The sequence below is a fragment of the Mirounga leonina genome, unplaced genomic scaffold, assembly GCF_011800145.1.
Source record: "Mirounga leonina isolate KUSES-001 unplaced genomic scaffold, KU_Mleo_1.0 Mir_173, whole genome shotgun sequence".
In the NCBI taxonomy this organism is placed as follows: Eukaryota; Metazoa; Chordata; class Mammalia; order Carnivora; family Phocidae; genus Mirounga; species Mirounga leonina.
Window position 1 is genome coordinate 53,535,605 of NW_023270447.1, and position 20,335 is coordinate 53,555,939.

Genomic DNA, 20,335 nt, shown 5'->3' on the forward strand with positions numbered 1-20,335 from the left:
CTGCTTCTCCCTCTCCCACTCCCCCTGCTTGTGTTCCCTCTCTCGCTGTGCCTCTCTCTGTCAAATACATAAATAAAATCTTTAAAAATAAATAAAATCTTTAAAAATAAAAAATAAAAATAAATGATTGGGCTGGCCATTTGTCTGTCTCTCTATAAGCAATAAAAGGAATAAATCCTTAATCTAAATCACTTGAGCACTGTCCTGGCTTTGATTGGAATTACGTAAGTATTTGAAAATCTGATCCTATGACAACTGCCACATATAGGAGTGGCATAAGAACAATCTATTTTCCATCCTTCCACAAATTATTACCATTAACAAAAACTGCTTGTAACAGAAGCAAGAGCTGACTGCTTGTCTGATACAACACACTAAGCAAAAGATCCCACACAGTTCTACAGGCTCTGGATAATTAAACAAAAGCCGCTGCTGTTGATATAAGCTCAATCGTGTTTCACATAAACCATGGAAACGTACATATTTGTTATTAGCACATTCTGCAAAACTTACAAGGCTGTGTAAAACATAATCTCATCTCTAAACCAAGTTTTAAGGGCGTTGGACATTCTATTCACTACAAGAACAATGTGCCACACTGTAGGACTTGAAAATCATAATGCTCAGTACTGTCATTGAGGAGTTTACAAACTTGTTGTACAGATAAAGAATGTACTATAGATACGGCTAGTTAATGATAACAAATATAAAATGATTAAGTTCCCAAAGAATTACATGAGCAAGTTTCAAGGGTACTGAAATGGAAAAATCAAGGCTGACCAGAGTATTCAAGAAAGCAAACAATACAAAATTTCCATATACTTCTTCCCACTGATAATACTTACCATTTTAGAAGCTTCTTTTGTTTTCTTTTTAGGGCATTTAGATTAGATACAATTTTTCTTTTGTTCCTTTTACAATTCAAAAGCGACTTTATTAGTTTTGGGCTTCTAATATATACCATTTAAGCTTAATAAAAACTGTCAAGAATGGTTTATTTAGAAAAGTATAAATTCACTTTTTTTTTTTTAATTTTATTTATTTATTTGACACAGAGAGAGAAAGCACAAGTAGGCAGAGCAGCAGGCAGAGAGAGAGAGAGAAGCAGGCTCTCCACCGAGCAGGGAGCCGGATGCGGGGCTTGATCCCAGGACCTGGGGATCATGACCTGAGCCGAAGGCAGCCGCCCAACCGACTGAGCCACCCAGGCGCCCCTATAAATTCACTTTTAACTGTTTGATGGGAGTGGTGCTGAGATCTTTCTAGGAGAATCTGAAACTACCTCTTTTACATCTTTGCAAGAAAAATACATATACTTATGCTCTTCAAAAATTCTGATCATCTTCCAAACATTTCTAAGGACAGCCAAATAACTCCTAAATGTGTTTCAACTACCAGTGGTTTTTTGTTGTTGTTGTTGTTTTAATTTTTGATTTATTTATTTGAGAGGGAGAGAGAGAGAGAGAGAGAGCGCAAGGGAGAGTACAAGAGCAGCGGGAGGGAGAAGCAGACTCCCCGCTGAGCAGGGAGCCCAAAGCAGGGCTGGATTCCAGATTCCAGGACACTGATCATGACCTGAGGCTAAGGCAGACGCTTAACAGACTGAGCCACCCGGGGTAGCCCCCAACTACCAGTAGTTCTGAAATGCAAAATCTCTTCCAGGCAGCATGTAATAGGGAAGAATATATGATTTTTCTAATGATTCTTTTTACAAAAAATACCTTGAGTGGCCCTGGTAACTTATTAATTCACTGTTGCTAACTTTCTCTCCAAAATGTTATAAAAACAATATAAAGAGAGTTAAACATTTTGGAGTAATGATGAAACAAATCATATTTTATAATCTCAACTAGTTCCTCAAACAACCTGATTAACCTTTAATGTATCCCTAGCCATTCCTTTTTTCCAGGTCCCAAGGCCATTGATCTAAATCTTTTACTACACTCCTTAAGTACTAACTCTACCCTCATTTTTAACATGGATCTTGATTCCTGTCCCTACAACATTTAAGCAAAATCCTACCTTAGAAGCCCTACCCCTTAATTTCATATCCCTCTCTGCCTCTTTCACAATAAAACATCTTGAGCAATCTACACTCACTTTTTCTACTTCTTACACCTTAGTCTTTAAACCACTCCAATCTGCCTTTCTTCCACCCCTACAACCCCATAGAAACTGATCTCACTAAGGGCATCAATGATCTCCAAACTGATCAATCCAGTAGACCCTTTTAGTCTTCATCTATTCAGTCCTCCCAACAGTATTCAGGCCAACTCACTATTCCCACCCTGACTGCCACATTCTTCTGGTTTCTCTCTTGTATCTCTGGCTGTCCTTTGTCACTCTCCTGTGCAGGCTTTTTTCTCTGTCAATCCCCTGAATATGACTGTGGTTTAAAAATCTGTCCACAGGGGCGCCTGGGTGGCTCAGTCGTTAAGCGTCTGCCTTCAGCTCAGGTCATGATCCCGGGGTCCTGGGATCGAGCCCCACATCAGGCTCCCTGCTCAGTGGGAAGCCTGCTTCTCCCTCTCCCACTCCCCCTGCTTGTGTTCCCTCTCTCGCTGTGTCTCTCTTTGTCAAATAAATAAATAAAATCTTTAAAAAAAAATAAAAAAACAAAAAACAAAATCTGTCCACAAATTCTTTGACACTCCTTTCAAAAGGTAGGGCCTAATTCCCCTTCCAATGCCTGAAATTCCCATTCCCATTCTCATGAGCTAAATTGTATGGTGCATTTCTAATGAACAGAATAAGGCAGAAGTGATGTTCTCAGACTAAGTCATAAAAGGCACTGCGGCTACCTCCTCGCTTTCACTTTGATCACTCCCCCTCTGGGTGAAGTCATAAAGCCTATCATAATGACACCAGTCTAGCCCAATGAAGAGGCTAGCTGGTGAGGAACTGAGGCCACATTCCAACAGCCAGCAAGGAACTGACGCCTTGTGCCAACTGCTGTGTGAGTGAGTCATCCTGGAAGCAGATCCTCCAACTCCAGTCAAGTCTTTCACAGGACTGCAACCCTAGCCAATGTCTTGACCGCAACTTCTTGAGACCCTGAGCCAGAACCACCCAGCTAAGTCACTCCCAAAGTTCTGAACCACAGAAACTCTAATGTTTGTTGTTTTAAATTGTTAAGTATTGGGGGTAACTGATTACAAAGCAATAACTAATCCAAAGATGTTTCTGAGCATCCTAATTATTCTCTCTCAATTCTCCATATATAAAGCTAATATGTATCTGTAACCAGATTTTTTCCTGAATTCCAGACTATAGGACATCTTTATATCAATTTCAATATACCCCAAAGCAACCTCTCCCCCAACCTGCTCTTCCTATCTTCCCTATCATCATTCCCCATGTAAAACCAAAAACCTGCATTTCATTAGACAACTCCTCCCCCTTTCACTCATATCCAATCACTAAGTCCTGTCGATACGACCTGATTATTTCTCTGTAATGACAGTCTTCTTTAAAGGATACAAATTTTACCTGTACCTCCTGATCAATTTTAAAATCATAGAGACAACCAGACATTATGTGCCACCTAATATAATGTTTCACCTATGAAGAATTCTTGCCCAAAAGAAAAAAAAAACTGAATTTGATTAAGTTTCTAGCTCTAATTATCAGTTTATACAGTTCCTATATTGTAGGAAATACAAACAACAAAGGAACATGTTTAAACATACCACAAGAATGCCGCCAGCAAAATCCAGAATGTAGAAAATCCCACAGAATAAATGATCTGGTTTCTTCAACAAACAAGAAAAAAGAAAGAAATGGAATTGGAATCCTGACTCCAACTGGTGAGGGAGAAATGTTTGAGACAAGGAAACTGAACACTGACTAGATATTTTATATTAGTAAATTAGTAATACTTAGTTGTAATAATGGTATTGTGATAACTTTTTTAAAAGAGAAAGACCTTAACTTTTAGTAATACATCTGAAATATTCACAAATGAAAGGATATAGTATCTGGGATCTGCTTTAAAATGAACCAATGGAGAAGGAAGGAGTTGGTGGAAGTATTAACAAAACAATATTGGCCATATGTTGATAACTGTACAAGCTGGATGACAGGAATTCATTTTATTATCCTCTTCTATATGTTTGAAATTTTCTATAATCAAAATTTTTCTATAACAAAGACTACTTACAACACTTAATGATTTTCACTGCCCTGGGGGAAAAATTCAAATTCCTTAGCACAGTTTACCAAGAAAGTCTTTCTGGCCCCTACCCACCTCTTCAGCTCATCTCATGTCCATCTCACAGCCCAAACTCCAGGACTGTCTAACTCCTTACTCTTGTCTCCTCCGAAAACATTTATTTCCTCTATCTCAAGCAGTTATCTCTCTCTGCTCACATAGCTAACCTCTATTCATCATTCAGGTCATAGCAAACCTGTTTCTTCTAGGCAATATTTCCTGACCTTCCAAGACTGAGTCTTGGACCTCCCTACATACCCAAGCATCCTATGCTTCCCTGATCACGTTTCTTGCTTGCTGTATCCCCCAGTAGACTCTAGGTATCATGAAAGCATGGATTATTTCCATTTTATTGCCATTTTAACGCCTCCTTCTGGCACTGCACCTGGCACACAGTAGGTTCTCAGTAAACATGTGATAAACTTACAAAAGGCATGATCTTTACTAACTTTCTAACCTTCCAACTCCCCATATATCTGTAACTCCCTCAATTTTCCTTCCTTTCTCACCTTCCTTTGTGATCATGATTCACATAAATGGTTGGCTGTTCACAGTGTTCCCAAATTTATACCTTAGCCCTCCCTAGGTATCTAATAAACTTACTTATGTGCTATAATCTAACAGATCTTCATTTCCAGGCCTAACCTATGGCTCCCAATGCCTTCTGGACTCAATATCCTGCTATCTCCCATATACATTTTTACACTAGAGCTGCTCAGAAATCCTCAGTATCTTCTTTTTATTATTATTATTATGTTATGTTAATCACCATACATCATTAGTTTTTGATGTAGTGTTCCATGATTCATTGTTTGCATATAACACCCAGTGCTCCATGCAGTACGTGCCCTCTTTAATACCCATCACCAGGATAGCCCATCCCCCCACCCCCCAGAAATCCTTAGTATCTTCTTAATGCACTTTTATGTTCTCAAGTTTCCTACTGCCTAAAATGCCCCTTTTCTCTTCTTCCTTTATCCTATAAATCTCAGCTCAAATGTTTCCCTCGCCTTTTCCAGGCAATGTTCCCACAGCACTCTATTCTTATTTCTATTGTAGAATTTATCATATTGTTTTGAAATTTATCATATTGTTTTGAAATTATGCTTAGGTGTCCGCTGCTAGACTGTGAGTTCCTAGGTAGAAGGGACTCTCCTTCATTCTGTACCACCACCATATATAATACAATGCCAGTTACAAAGTCGGCCCCAAATAAATGCTTGCTGAATGAACTACGTTATATTGTTTCTAATACTTAAGAGACTGGACTAGAGCTGAAAAGACTGTCTCAATCTACTTTCCTAAAAGAGACAGTTTCTCTCTTCATGTATTGGGCAGAACAATACTATTATGAAGCTCTTTTTCAAAAACTGAAAATTCACAGAGTATGAAAATAAAAGAAAGATAAAGTAAAAAGACATTCATTCCCAGAGAACAGGTCTAGGTCTGGGCCCAGGCCCAGAGAAAAAGATCCAGGCTGAGATGACATTTAGGTGAATCTATTCAGTTCACGGCAATCCCAGTGATTCTAACCCAACTCTGAGATTATCCCAATATCAATTTTCTTTTTTTTCTTTCTTTTTTTTTTTTTTTTAAAGATTTTATTTATTTGAGAGAGAGAGAATGAGAGACAGAGAGCACGAGAGGGAAGAGGGCAGAGGGAGAAGCAGACTCCCTGCTGAGCAGGGAGCCTGATGCGGGACTCGATCCCGGGACTCCAGGATCACGACCCGAGCCGAAGGCAGTCGCTTAACCAACTGAGCCACCCAGGCGCCCCCCAATATCAATGTTCAGTACAGGGGAACTCTAAAGCAAGGCCAACCAACTTTAGTTCAGGGTTTTCATGGCCACCCTGGAATAGATCTCCAATCACAGAACCAGACCAGAGCCTAAGTGATTTTGGAAACAAGGGACAGAGTGACTTGCTATTTATTACTCTGCTAAAAGGCTAATGTAACTAATTCAGATACTCTTTCTGGAAGATGTAGCTCCAAGTTATTAGCCCCATGCAAATCGCTAAACTGTACCTTCTAAGCCTTCTGAATCCTAATGTACTAAAACAATGTCTAAGTATACAGAAGCCCTTGCCAATGTTCAACGTGTCTCCTACTTTAAGTGTATACCTATCCTCTTTTCATCTTTGCTGGACCTCCTCTAATTTGGGATTAGGTATCATTTTATTTCACAAGATCATTTTACTTTATAATATTTCCCTGCTGTTTCTCTACAAGCAAATGCTTTAATACCAAAGAACTAGAAAAGGAAAAAAAAAAAAGGACTTCTAAAGAGCCATTAGTGAGAAATATGATACCTCCTTCAGCTGGCAACGATGATGTTTTATAGAGTCTGGTCTCAGAAGGCAGAAATTAGGTACTGGGGGAAGGGGAGGAAGAAGTATATGAAAAACCTATATTTAGTTAATAAGGAAAGGAGAGATTTATCAAGGTATTCAAAAACTAAAAGGGCAAGGAGGCAAAAAAAAGGATACACTAAGGAAAAAAAAAACCATACAGGAAAAAGGAGCTGGGCTGGGCTAGGAGCTCCTAAGAACCCCAGCTTGGGGCCTCTCCGGTATGGCCCTAGGTTCAGACCAATACAAATGTGGGATTTGTAGAGTTAACTTAATTCCATAGTGCTACTTACTGAAATTACTCTACCTTGAATAGGCTGGAAAGGGTCCATTGGAATTTCTGATTATCACATCTAATGAAACCCAACATTACTCTTTATCTGAGCCATGGGATTTCATAATTCCAGAGTTCTGAGGATATAATGTTCAGTTTCATCTCTTTCATGGCTACCTAAAGATAATTTTGAACGATGGGCTTAAATCTCATTCAGGTTTGGTTTTTTCTCCCTTTAAAAATTATGTAGAGAAAGGACGTTGATAGTTAAAGGATGCTCAAAGTTGTATTTTTTTACTCCTGCAGACTAGCCTTTAGTAACTCACAGCTTGCACTTAACCTCTCTCCCCTGCAGATAAGTGCAGGGAAAATAGAAAGCCAGCAATCTGGAATCCTGATTACACCACTTACTGCTTAGCTTTGTGATCTTGAGCAAATTACTTAAAAGCCTGGAGCCTCTATAAAATGAGGATAACAAATACCTACCTTGCATAGTTACTGTGAGTGAAATGAATTAAGGGAACCACTAAACTAGAATATAAGCTCCAGAGAAAAAGAATGGTGAATACCTTGATCTCTGCTGATTCTTGCTCACAAGCACACACCTAGCCCAAAGCAATAATAATTAACATACAGCGCGAGTTCAATAAATGGTTTTCAAACGAACGAATACTAGTGCTCCCACTTCTCTCAACACTAACCCTTCTTCTATAATTTTTTTTCTTCTTTTATAATTTTCTGAAGGCTTCAGGGAATTCTGTTTTGTCCTTTTAAGTGGTTTCTTCCCTCTAGTTGGCTATTATTAACTATACACTATTCAGAGACAGTACTTTTGTAACTAATTTCTCTAATACCACCCACCTTCTATTTCTAATGCGGTAAGTGTGGAACGGATAATCAGAACATAAGATTCATGGCAATTCGTGCACTTGCCCACGGCCACTGGTTCGCGTTTAATGACAGTGAAGCCCTAAATTCAGCCCTCCCCAGAATACAACTTTCAGGAGACGCCGCACTATCCGTTCCGTCTTCGCTAACGAGAAACGCCTGGGTGGGAAATCCTTGGCTTCAAAAGTTAAGGCGTCGGTTACGCTCGCCTCTCACAGAATAGGAGTGCGTCCCATGAAAGAAACACTCAGTTTGGGCAGACAGCGGGGATTTCGGACTCCTTCGTGTGGCCCGAGAGCCAGTCACCTCAGGACCTGGCCAAGCTTGTGTGACCACTGCTTGGAGAAAACAGCGCCCTTTAATCCCTGGAGGGAAGCTAAGGGGCGCGGCAGTCCACAGGGTCGGGGGGGCAATGTCAAGTTCATGACAATGTGGGGAAACCACACGCACTGCGTAACCTGCCCTTTTAAATCATGGCTACGACCACCCTCACCCGCCTACACCCGCGCTGGATCCCACCACAGCTTAATACCGGACCCTAAAAAAGGAACGCGGCTCGCCCCTAACCCATAAATCAGACAGCCACTGCCTGGTTATTGGCTGCGCCACCATCTCCTTCACCCTCATTGGCTCTCCGGGACGTAAAACCTCCCCTCACGAGGGAACCCTCTCGTACGGCGGCACCCCCAGCTTAGCAACCTCTACCCGATTACCAAAAAGCCCGCCCCCCCCCGGGATAGCGACCCCCGAGGCGCTCGGAGCTTTGCCCCACGAGGTCTCACCGTGTAATAGGAAAGCAGCCCTGCATTGTAGTCCAGCACAAACCAACGGTACTGCCAGCCCTTCATCACGTTAGTCCATTTACTCAGCGGCCCTTCCATGATAGACGCCATCTTGGGAGCCGCCAATGGCAACAAACGACCTGACGTCACTCGCCTATAAGGCATTCACTGTGGGGGGCGGGGCCACCACGGGAAGGGGCGGGACCAGGCGGGGCCGGGGCGGGGCCAGCTGCTGCTGCTCCTCGTAAACTCAACCACCCATGCCCCCAGCTATCAACCTCAAACAAGCTTTCATGGGGCGTGTATTGTGTGCAGAACTGGGTGCCAGGGATGTGAGGAATGCAAGCATGAATACCGCTAAGATTATTTATTAACATAAATAATTTTATTACCCATGATGATACCTTACAGGTCCCAAAGATTTCACATCTGATATTCATTTATGCCTTCATTTCACAAATCCATTCATTTAAGAAATACTTGCTATTTTGTGTTAGATACTCTTAGGCTTTGGGGATTCAGCAGAGACTTCATGAGGAATAGAGGGGAACAGGCAATAAAATAAATAGTAAATTACATAGTATATATGTGTTTTTTAAGATTTTATTTATTTATTTGACACAGAGAGACACAGTGAAAGAGGGAACACAAGCAGGGGCAGTGGGAGAGGGAGAAGCAGGCTTCCCGCCAGGCAGGGAGACCGACTTGGGGCTTGATCCCAGAACCCTGGGACCATGACCTGAGCTAAAGGCAGACGCTTAACGACTGAGCCAGCCAGGTGCCCCAAATTACATAGTATATTAAACACTGGTAAGTGCTATGGGGAAAAATTAAGCAAGGAAAGAAGCAGAAAGTGGGAGATGCAATTTTAAATTCCCAAATAGAGAAGGCTTGAATGAGAAGGTAACAAACTTTGAGCAAAGACCTAAAGAAAGTGAAGGAGGGAACCTGGCAGAAGAGCCTTCCAAGGGAAGGAATAACAAGTGCAAAGACCTTTAGCCTGGCATGTTGAAGGAACAGCAAGTTCAGTATGAGTGGATGTCATGAGCACACTATGAAGTGCATACACAAGTTTTGCCTTTCCACAATGTCAGCTTTATTCAATCATAAAGCAAATTTAATCACAATTATAAAGCAGGTTCAGGATTCCAAATTCAATGACATTTCACCATGTGATTAAACTTGACTTCTTACACAGAACACAGAGCAGGACAGAAGACAAACCACACAACCAACAAGATTACAGAAAGGTATAGGAAGTTAAGGAACAAACGCAAAGTCTGTCTGTGGGTGCACAGCTGAGATAAGGCCCCAGTCTGATCCAGGTCAGCTCTCAACACTTACTGCTTATTATGTTCAAGTAGTGAAAGATCTCAGTTCTGTTCAGAGATCATATTGAGCAAGCCTCTGACAGCAGTTGAATTTTTAAGTGGTCAGACATAGAGAGGTCATGTCTGAAGAGTCTGTTTGGGGCAAAAATCCTCCCTTTTTGAAGGCATTTAATTGGTCCTGGGACCCTGAAGACCTCCTCTGGTTCTGCTTGCTATCAGTTCTGGGCTGTCAGCTGATGCTGGTCCCAGAGGTATCTCCTAGGTGCTGTACCTTTAACTACTTGTGTCATTGCTTGACACAGGCTCCTGCTTGACATGAGAGACTCCATTTTGCTCTCTACAGTGGAACAGGGTGCCAGGGAGAAAGTTGTAGGAAACAAGGTCAGAGAAGTAAGGGTAGATCACTGAGAGCCTATAAGGACAATGAAAATACCGTCCTGCTATATTAGGCACTGTTCAAGGTCCTGGGAATGCAACAGTGAAGGATCCAGAAAGTTTCCTTGCTTTCTAAAAGCTAAAGTTGGTGATGAAAAGCAAATACTAAAAAAGTAAATAAGAAAAATATCTAATACTGATTTAAAAAACAAAAACAAAACCTTGCAGAAAATTTAAGTAAGTTGATATAATAGGAAGCCAGTGAATGACTACTTTATATTGGGGGTGGAGGATCTAGAAATGGCATTTAGATTAAGATGTGAAGGGTAAGAAAGAGCCAGCAATGAAAATATGAGGGAAAGAACTAAAAAGGGAGCTGAGAAGTGAGCTAGAAGTGGAGGTGAGCTAGAAGGGAGAGGTTTTCTTTGTCTTTTATTTATTTTTTGAACTTAAGAAGTATTTTTATTCAGGTACTGTGTTGTGAATCCCTTCTCTTTGTTGATAACACAAACTCTAGGAAAAAGAATATCACCAAGGGAGCTAAACCGAGAACCTATTTGCTAGCTAATCAAATTAAGTACAAATCTAAAGTAAGATTAAATTGATCATGCTTAATCTCTTCATTATCTTTTTTCCCAGTTTTATTGAAATATAATTGACATATAACATTGGATAAGTTTAAGGTGTACAACATAATTATTTATACATATAAACATATATGATTATATACATAACTAGATATATATCACTAAATGATTACCACACTATGTTTTGTTAATATCTATCATCTCACCACACAACTTTTTTCTTGTGATGAGAACTTTTGAGATTCATTCTCTTAATAACTTTCAAATACACAATATAGTATTGTTAACTATAGTCACCATGCAGTACATTACATCCCCAGAACTTATTTATCCTATAACTGGAAGTTTTAACCTTTTGATTGTCTTTTAATTTGATGTAGTCTCACTTGTTTATTTTTGCTTTTGTTGCTTATGTTGTAGGCATCATATCCAAAAAAATCATTGCAAGACCAATGTCAAGAAGTTTTTCCCTATGTTTTTTTCTAGGAGTTTATGGTTTCAGGTCTTACAATGAAGTCTTTAATTCATTTTGAGTTAATTTTTGTGAGGGGTCTAATTTCATTATTTTGCATGGGAATATCCAATTTTCCCAGCACCATTTATTGAAGAGACTATCTTCTCTCCAGTGAGTATTCTAGACTCTAATGTCAAATATTAGTTGACTATACAACATGGATAGACTTTGAGGGTACAATGCTAAGTGAAATAAGTCAGTCAGAGAAACACAGATACCACATGATTTCACTCATATGTGGAATTTAAGAAACAAAACAAAGAAAACAACAACAACAAAAACAAAACCAGACTCAAATACAGAGGACAAACTTGTGATTGCCAGAGGGAATATGGGTAGAAGGAGGGGTGATACAGAAAAAGGGGATTAAGAGTACACTGATCTTGATGAGCACTGAGAAATGTATAGAATTGTTGAATCATTATATTGTCCACCAGAAACTAATATAGCACTGTATGTTAATTATACTTCAATAAAAAATAAAATAAAATAAAAGGGCAACTCCGATGGGTGTTCTCCAGATTAAAATATATATATTTTTTAAGATATATATATATATATATTGGTTGACTGCATATGCATGGATTTATTTCTGGGCTTTCAATTCTTTTCCTTTGGTCTATATAGCTGTTTTTATGCCAATATCATACTGTTTTGATTACTGTAGCTTTGTAATATAGTTTAAAATTAGAGAATGTGATACCTCCAGCTTTGTTGCTCTTTCTCAGGATTGCTTTGGCTATTTGGGGTCTTTTGTACTTCCAAACAAATTTTAGGATTTTTTTCTATCTGTAAAAAATGCAATTGGAAACTTGATAGGGATTGCATTGAATCTATAGGTAACTTTGGATGGTATGGACATTTTAACAACATTAATTCTTCCAATCCACAAACACCGAATATCTTTCCATTTATTTGTGTATTCTTCAATTTCTTATGTTGTCTTATAGTTTTCAGTGTACAGATCTTTCACCTTTTTGATTAGATTTATTCCCAAGTATTTTATTGCTTTTGGTGCTATTATAAGTGGGACTGTCTTCTTTATTTCTTTTTCAGATAGTTCATTGTTTGTATATAGAGACTGTACCGATTTTGGATATTGATTTTGTATACTTCAATACTGAATTCATGGATTAGATCTAAGGTTTTCGGTGAAGTCTTTAGAATTTTTTTTTATTTATAAAATCATGTCATCTGCAAACAGAAAGAATTTGACCTCTTCCTTTCTAATTTGAATACATTTTATTTATTTTTCTTGCCTGGTTCCTCTGGCGAGGACTTCCAGTACTATGGTGAATAGGATTGGTGAGAATGGGTACCCTTGTCTTGTCCCTGATCTTAGAGTGAAACCTTTCAACCTTTCCACATTGAAACATGGATTTGTCAAATATGGCCTTTATTATGTTGAGGTTCACTCCTTCTACACCCAATTTGTTGAAGGTTTTATCATGAATGAAGGTTGAACTTTGTCAAATGCTTTTTCTGTACCTATTGAGATGATCATATGATTTTTATCTTTCACTCTATTAATGTGATGTGTCACATTTTTTTTATTTGTATATATTGAACCATCTTTGCATCCCAGGGATGAATCTCACTTGATTGTGGTGTATGATCTTTTTTAATGTGATATTGATTTTGATTTGCTAGTATTTTGTTGAGAATTTTTACAACTACATTCATGAGGGATATTGGCCTATAGTTTTTTTGTAGCATCCTTGTCTGGCTTTGGTATCAGGATAATGCTGGCCTTATAAAATGAGTTTGGGAGTGTTCCTTCCTCTTCAGTTTTTTGGAAGAGTGTGAGAAAGATTGACATCAATTCTTCCTAGAATGTTTGGTGAAATTCACCAGTGAAACCAGGAGCAGGGATACTTCATCCATAGTAATAAGAGGGAAAGCAGAGAGTGTGAGTTCAAATGCCAGGGGTTGATAGTTTGATGGCAGAGAGATGAATGAGTTCCTCTCTGCTTTTGGTTGAGAAGAGGCTCAAAGCTTAGTGGTTAAGAATGTAGACACTGGTGCCACAGTACCTGGATTTGAGTCCTCAGACCCATCACTTAGCGGCCATATGGCCTTAGGCAACTTTTCTAACTTCTCTGTGTTTCAGTTTCTCCATCTTTAAAATGTGGAAAATAGTAGCAGGTTGTTCTGAGGATTAAATGAACTCATACATTTAAAGAGCTTAGAACAATACCTGATAGATACTAAGCACTCAATAAATATTAGTTCTTAGAATTTTTTTCCAAAGAAATGTGGCACAAAAAGGAGAGGAAGGTTTGAAAGAGTCATTTCAGAGAATGAGAAAGCAATAAAAGTGGCGTAGAATTGCTGGGCAGTATGGCGTGCCCACTTAAGATTTATGGTCACAGGGGCACCTGGGTGGCACAGTCAGTTAAACATCTGACTCTTGGTTTTGGCTCAGGTTGTGATCTCAGGGTTATGAGATCAGCCCTGAGTTGGGCTCAGCACTCAGCGCAAAGTCTGCTTGTGATTCTGTCTACCTCTCCCTCTGTCCTTCCCCATGCCCCATGCTCCCTCTCTCTCCCTCTCTCTCTCAAATAAATAAAATAAATCTTTTTAAAAGATTTATGGTCACAAATTTAAAGTGAAACCAGTCAACAGACCATATATTGGCTTTTCTTCAACAATGTCAGGCTGTTCAGGAGTAAGCTCAGAGTGCGTAGACAGCTGGATTTAATGAAGTGAGCTAAATACAGGAAGAGAAGGACAATTAAGTTCACAGTGATACCCAGTGGTATGATTATAATTTTGGATTATGAAACCCAGTTTGGGTAAGAAAGGAAATAAGAACAGGAGGGGAAAAAATAATGAATTGTAGATCTTATTAAAGTGAAGGAAGAGCTAGAGTGGGAGTAGGTGACCTAGAAGGGTAAGAAGTGGTCATCAAAATATGGGACACCTGAAATCAAGATTTTGGAAGTGAAATAGTTATTGATGAGGGCAAAGACTGAGGTCTGACCACAGGCATGGATGACTGAGGAGAGGAATAGACTGGGAATGAGGGGGTCCAGAAATGGAGAAGCAAGACAGTTGTAAAGTGTTGTTCAAGGACATGTTGAGGTCACCCAGAATAATGACAGGAAAGCAGTGTAAAAGAAGAGAGCTAGGAGCTTAAATCACCACAGAATTGGGGCTAATGCCCAGAGATTAGGTAGATGACAACAACAAAGCAGAATAGCAGGTGGTAAAGTGGAATGTCAAGGGCTTAAAAGAGCTAAATTTTATGAAGGAGAGGAGTAGTTTCCCCTCTCTTTGGTTTAGAGGCAGCAAAGGGGAGCATTTAGTCCTTAAAATACCCTATGGGATAGATAGTAACACCCCATTTAACTGATGAGAAAATTGAACCCAGTGGACTTGCCCAAGTTCACAGCGTTACTAAATAACAATGCATCACTCAGCACAGAATTATTTTTTAGATTTTATTTATTTATTTAAGAGAGAGAGGGCACATGCACACACACATGCAAGTTGAGGGAGGGATGGAGGGGGAGGGAGAGGAAGAGGAAGAGAATCTCAAGCAGACTCCAAGCTGAGTGCTGAGCTGGACACAGGGCTCCATCTCATGACCCTGAGATCATGACCTGTGCCTAAACCAAGAGTTGGATGCTTAACTAATTGAGCCACCAGGTGCCCCTCACTCAGCACAGAATTATTAAGCCCTCTTTATGTGCCAGGCTTTTGGGTTAGTCACTGATAAGATTCCTCCCTAAACATGAGGGAGTCTAATGCAGAAGCACAGTACATAAACAGACGGTAACAGGACAGTGTGATAAGTACTTTATACTTCTTCCCCTAATCCAATGTTCTCTCCACTGAATTCACTCTCAAGACTCCTAGATAAATAAACATTTAGTTATATAAGATATTATGGGGAAATGCTGGGAGAGATACATGTTTATTGTTTTCTCTCCCACTTCGAAGGTAATCTCCACAAGAATAGAGATTTTTTTTTAAGATTTTATTTATTTATTTGAGAGAGAGAATGAGATAGAGAGAGCATGAGAGAGAGGAGGGTCAGAGGGAGAAGCAAACTCCCTGCTGAGCAGGGAGCCTGATGCGGAACTCGATCCCAGGACTCCAGGATCATGACCTGAGCCGAAGGCAGTCGCTTAACCAACTGAGCCACCCAGGAGCCCAAGAATAGAGATTTTATCTGTCTTGCTTACAACTGTATACCCAACAACCAAAGCAGTACCTGAAATATGGTTGTGCCTTCATGAATGTTAATTGAAAGAATACTCTCTCCTCCCCTGCAAAGAACTTCTGATGTAGCTCAGTTCAGCAATTCAATGTATTAAAATTGTATAGAGTGAAAGACACTGGCTTATGGATATGTGGATGCAGTCCCTTCCCTAAGAAAGTTTCCAGTCTAGTGGGAAGGATGGGCCACACACACAAAAGTCAGAGGAAAATAAAAGTCATCAAAGAGGTACAAAGAAAATGCAACTGGAAGTCATAGAAACAAGAAACCTGATCAGGGAATTAAAACTGATAGTCAATCAGCAAAGGTGCTTGTTAGGAAAAGGCCATTCTCATAATTATTGAAAACATATCATATGTTTCCTACAGTCATGAGTCTGTCTGAATACTGGCAGTTGGAGAATTTGAGTTCTTCGTACTACTCATTGCAAACCACAATTTGTCTTTTTTTTTTTTTTTAAGATTTTATTTATTCATTTGACAGAAAGAGAGAGAGAGTACAAGTGGGGAGCGGTAGGCAGAGGGTGAGGGAGAAGCAGGCTCCCTGCTGAGCAGGGAGCCCGATGTGGGGCTCGATCTCAGGACCCCGAGATCATGACCTGAACTGAAGGCAGACACTTAACTGACTGAGCCACCCAGGCATGCCATAATTTGTCTTTTTAAAAGAAGTCCATGGGGCTCAGTCGTTAAGCATCTGCCGTCAGCTTGGGTCATGATCCCAGAGTGCTGGGATCAAGCCCAGCATCAGGCTCCCTGCTCCGTGGGGAGTCTGCCTCTCCCTCTCCCACTCCCCCTGCTTGTGTTCCCTCTCTCGCTGTGTCTCTCTATCAAATAAATAAATAAAATCTTTAAAAAAAAATAAAAGAAGTCCATGGATTTCAATGTACATAAGGAATATTTTCTTTATTATCCTTATTTATGTGACTTTTCAATACTTTTCCATATGAGATAGCAAAATGGAATAGAAAGAACTTGATCCTAAAATTAAAGAGCTGAGGATGAGGTGTCCTAGTTTTGCCATTTTGGCTATGGCTTGGGTAAGCCTTTGTAAGACTTAAATTCCTCTTCTGTAATCATGAAAGTAATCATCTCTAACTAATTTAAGGAGCAAATGAGAATATATATGAAGGGAACAGCAGCCAATAAAAGTTACCTTCCTTCCTTTTCTTGGGATAGCCTCTTTCCTGTAGGTTACAATTCAACAAAATTTGTTGAGAACATGGCACCTATTTGATACCTTCAAGAAAGCTAGAGATGAAGAGACAGTTTTTATCCAGTAGCTAGCCTGGGGCATGAAACATGCATGCAACTGAGTATAATACAAAGCTGTTCTCTTCTTGGATATCTTTTTTCTCATTAATTCTGCTACCTATTGAGTATCTACCCTGTGCAAGGGACTGTGCTAGGAGAGTGATATACCTTTTCACATTTAATCATTGTAATAACCCTATCAGTGTATTAACCTACATATTTCGCAAATAAAGAAAGTGAGATTCAAAGAGATTGACCAACTTGCCCAGCATTAATAGTATCAACCGGTGAGCATCTGAGTCCATATAAACACATGTCTATCTTTTTGTTATGCTACATGGCCACACTACACACCTCTCATAAAAACTTGATATTCTAGAAACATTATTCAGCGGAAAGCTTCATGTTGCTGCTATTTTCTGGGATAAACCAAGTGTAGGGATCTTGAAGCATCATGATTCAGACTGAGTGAAAAGATTTACATAGTGTTAATTACTACTTCTCTATTAGCTTCTTGTTTTTTTTAAGATTTTATTTATTTGTCAGAGAAGGAGAGAGAGAGAGCACAAGCAAGGGGAGCGGCAGGCAGAGGGAGAAGCAGGTTTCCTGCTGAGCAAGGAGCCCGACGGGGGACTTGATCCCAGGACTCTGGGATCATGACCTGAGCCAAAGGCAGACACTTAACTGACTGAGCCACCCAGGCGTCCCCTCTATTAGCTTCTTAAGAGCAGCAACCAGGTCTTACTTATCTTTGTAGCCCTAGAAACTAGCCCAGTGCCTGGTACACAGAGGTGCTTAATAATTATTGCTTGATCTGAATTACATATTCTGTTGAAATTGACCTAAGTTCCAAGGACTGTGCTAAGAACCATCACCTACCTTTTCTTCTTTAATCCCCACAACAGTCCTTTAAAATGATTACACCCATTTTATGGATGAGAACATTGGAACACAGAGTTATTGAGTGGCTTGTCCAAGGTCACACAGTTAGTGAACAGCAGAACCAGAATTGGAATCTAGGTCTTTTCAGCCCTGATCTATTCCACCCCAGCTGCAAGCTATATTTGCATTGTCTATGTCTAAATAAATGTCCTGGACATGACACAGGCAACACCATCAACTACTGAATCAGTTTTAACTTTTGTCAGGGTCACCAGAAATCAGCAGGCTCTACTTAGCTTCAAATGTCAAAACACGGGTCCTCAGGAAAAGCCAGAAGCAAGGGCAGTTTTTGATTCCTAAGACCATATCTAAGTGCACAGCACTCTGTCTACATTCTACACCAACTGTCCAACTACATGCTTTAGATCATCATCTAAAATTAAACATTGCAGAAATACATCAGCTCTCATTCCCACATTCCTCAGAGACTGGCCTCTCGTGGAATGAGGTAGCAGCTGAAGCAGAGCAGAAAATGAGGATTAGATTCAGAATCAGAGGTAGAGATGATATTAACCATTGAACATCATAAGTTCATCAAGAGTAGACACTTGGACTAATTTATCCTGCCACTTAGAATACCAATAAATGTTACCATAAAGATATGATTTTTAAAAGATCACTCTCAGCAAAATTGAGAACAAATTGAAGAGGGGTAAGACTAGAGGCAGGAAGACAAACTGACTTCTAAAAAGCCAACCAAGCAGTGGAAAGAGTCTAAATTTGGTCAGTGACAACAGGGATGGAGACTGGGAAAGATACTGTACTGTATATTTATTGAGAAATATTTTGGAGATGAGATTTTAAATCTCACTAAGCAATGGAATTAAATGAAGATGGAATAAGAGGAATCAGAGACAATACCAAGGTTTCTAACTTGTGTATAACTGAATGAGTATTTAAGCGATCAGGTTTGTTTGTTTGTTTTTTGTTTTTTTGTTTTTAAGGAAGAACAAAAATGGCTTATGTTTCTCCATATGAAGTTTCCTTCCTCTACACAGCTGTTTAAAAATGTGATTTTTTTTAGTTTCTAGCAAAGATGATTTCCAACTTTTCCACAGCCAAAATTGTAGGTGCAAATTGCTTCGTAAGGCATTCTGTTGTTGCTGGTTTGCTGCCCTCTCTTCTTAAACTTCCCACCAACTGCTTTTTGTTGTTGCTGTTATTATTGTCATGTTTCTTAATTGGCAGTTGTTGGGAATCAAATAAAACAATGTTTACAAGGGGCGCCTGGGTGGCTCAGTTGGTTAAGCGACTGCCTTCAGCTCAGGTCATGATCCCAGAGTCCTGGGATAGAGTCCCATATCGGGCTCCCTGCTCTGCGGGGAGCCTGCTTCTCCCTCTCCCACTCCCCCTGCTTGTGTTCCCTCTCTCGCTGTGTCTCTCTCTGTCAAATAAATAAAATCTTAAAAAAAAAAAAAAACAATGTTTACAAAATGCTGCCTTCTTAAGGGAAAACAGAAACCGATCAAAACTTGACTGTCCTTTGCTGAGTGTAGAGGAAACAGAAGATCAAGTGTAAATATGGAAAAAACAAAATAAGACAGACTATTTTGTCCACAAACAAGTCCTAGTTCTTTCCCACTCTTTCTTCTAGCTAGAGAGTAAGGAAGTGAAAAATGTGGTTATGGGGCGCATGGGTGGCTCAGTCATTAAGCGTCTGCCTTTGGCTCAGGTCATGATCCCAGGGTCCTGGGATCGAGCCCCACATCGGGCTCCCTGCTCTGTGGGAAGCCTGCTTCTCCCTCTCCCACTCCCCCTGCTTGTGTTCCCTCTCTCGCTGTCTCTCTCTCTGTGTCAAATAAATAAACAAAATCTTAAAAAGAAAAATGTGGCTATGATTTTGAGACAGAAGGGAGCTGGAGAAGGGAGAGAAAATATTTTAGATTTAGGCTTTCTAATGGGAGAAAAGAGGAATGCACTCATCTTTTGCCCCCCTCACGTAATGTCCCCTTGAGATCCTCATCCCAGTTACCCCGGGCTTTAAACATTTCAGAAACATCCTCCCTCTCTCAGATGGAATTGACCCCTCATTCCCTTGTACTCCACCTGTACTCTGAACAAACTTCTAGCAGAGAGTCTGGAACACCCTGCTGCATCTACTGATTCACAGAGTCTGAGTGCCCACTTGACAGTGGGTTCTTTGAGGATTTAGTCATATGTACCTCCTCAAATTTGGCACAGTACATGATATGGACAGTGAAGGAACAGTGGAAGCAATTTAGCAGCAGTAGGCAATCTGGATGAAAGGTGAGGGGAAGTTGGTTTGCTGGAAACACAATTTTTACTTGTATTTTATATTTATTTGGATTGGCTTAGAGGAACTAATAGAGATTAAGGAACTAAATCTCCTAAGCCACCCTCCTCAATAAATGATAGTCAAAAAGTAGTTCCTCCAGGGGCACCTGGGTGGCTTAGTCAGTTAAGTGGCTGGCTCTTGATTTCAGCTAAGTAAGAGCTAGGGTTCTGGGATTGAGCCCTGAGTCACGCCCTGGGTCAGGGTCTGCACTCAGTGGGTAGTCAGCTAGAGCATTCTCCCTCTCCCTCTGCCCCTCCTTCTGCTCTCTCTCTCTCTCTGAAATAAATAAATAAATCTTTTTTTTTAAAAGC

The 20,335-nt window shown here is 40.0% G+C and overlaps 1 protein-coding gene across 7 annotated transcripts in view; it reads right to left on the minus strand.

The window, feature by feature from the left end:
• OSBPL9 (oxysterol binding protein like 9) overlaps positions 1 to 8,642 on the minus strand; it is a 186,685-nt gene extending 178,043 nt beyond the window's left edge. For 4 of the 7 annotated variants that reach the window (XM_035018578.1, XM_035018577.1, XM_035018576.1 and 1 more), the window contains exon 1: positions 8,505 to 8,642. In XM_035018578.1, coding sequence (XP_034874469.1) covers positions 8,505 to 8,615 — 111 coding nt within the window. In that variant the 5' untranslated portion in view covers positions 8,616 to 8,642. Of the gene's footprint in view, positions 1 to 3,689; positions 3,753 to 8,504 lie in introns of all 7 variants that reach the window. The other 3 variants (XM_035018575.1, XM_035018573.1, XM_035018571.1) reach the window with 1 other exon arrangement.
• Between the last annotated feature and the right edge of the window lie 11,693 nt (positions 8,643 to 20,335).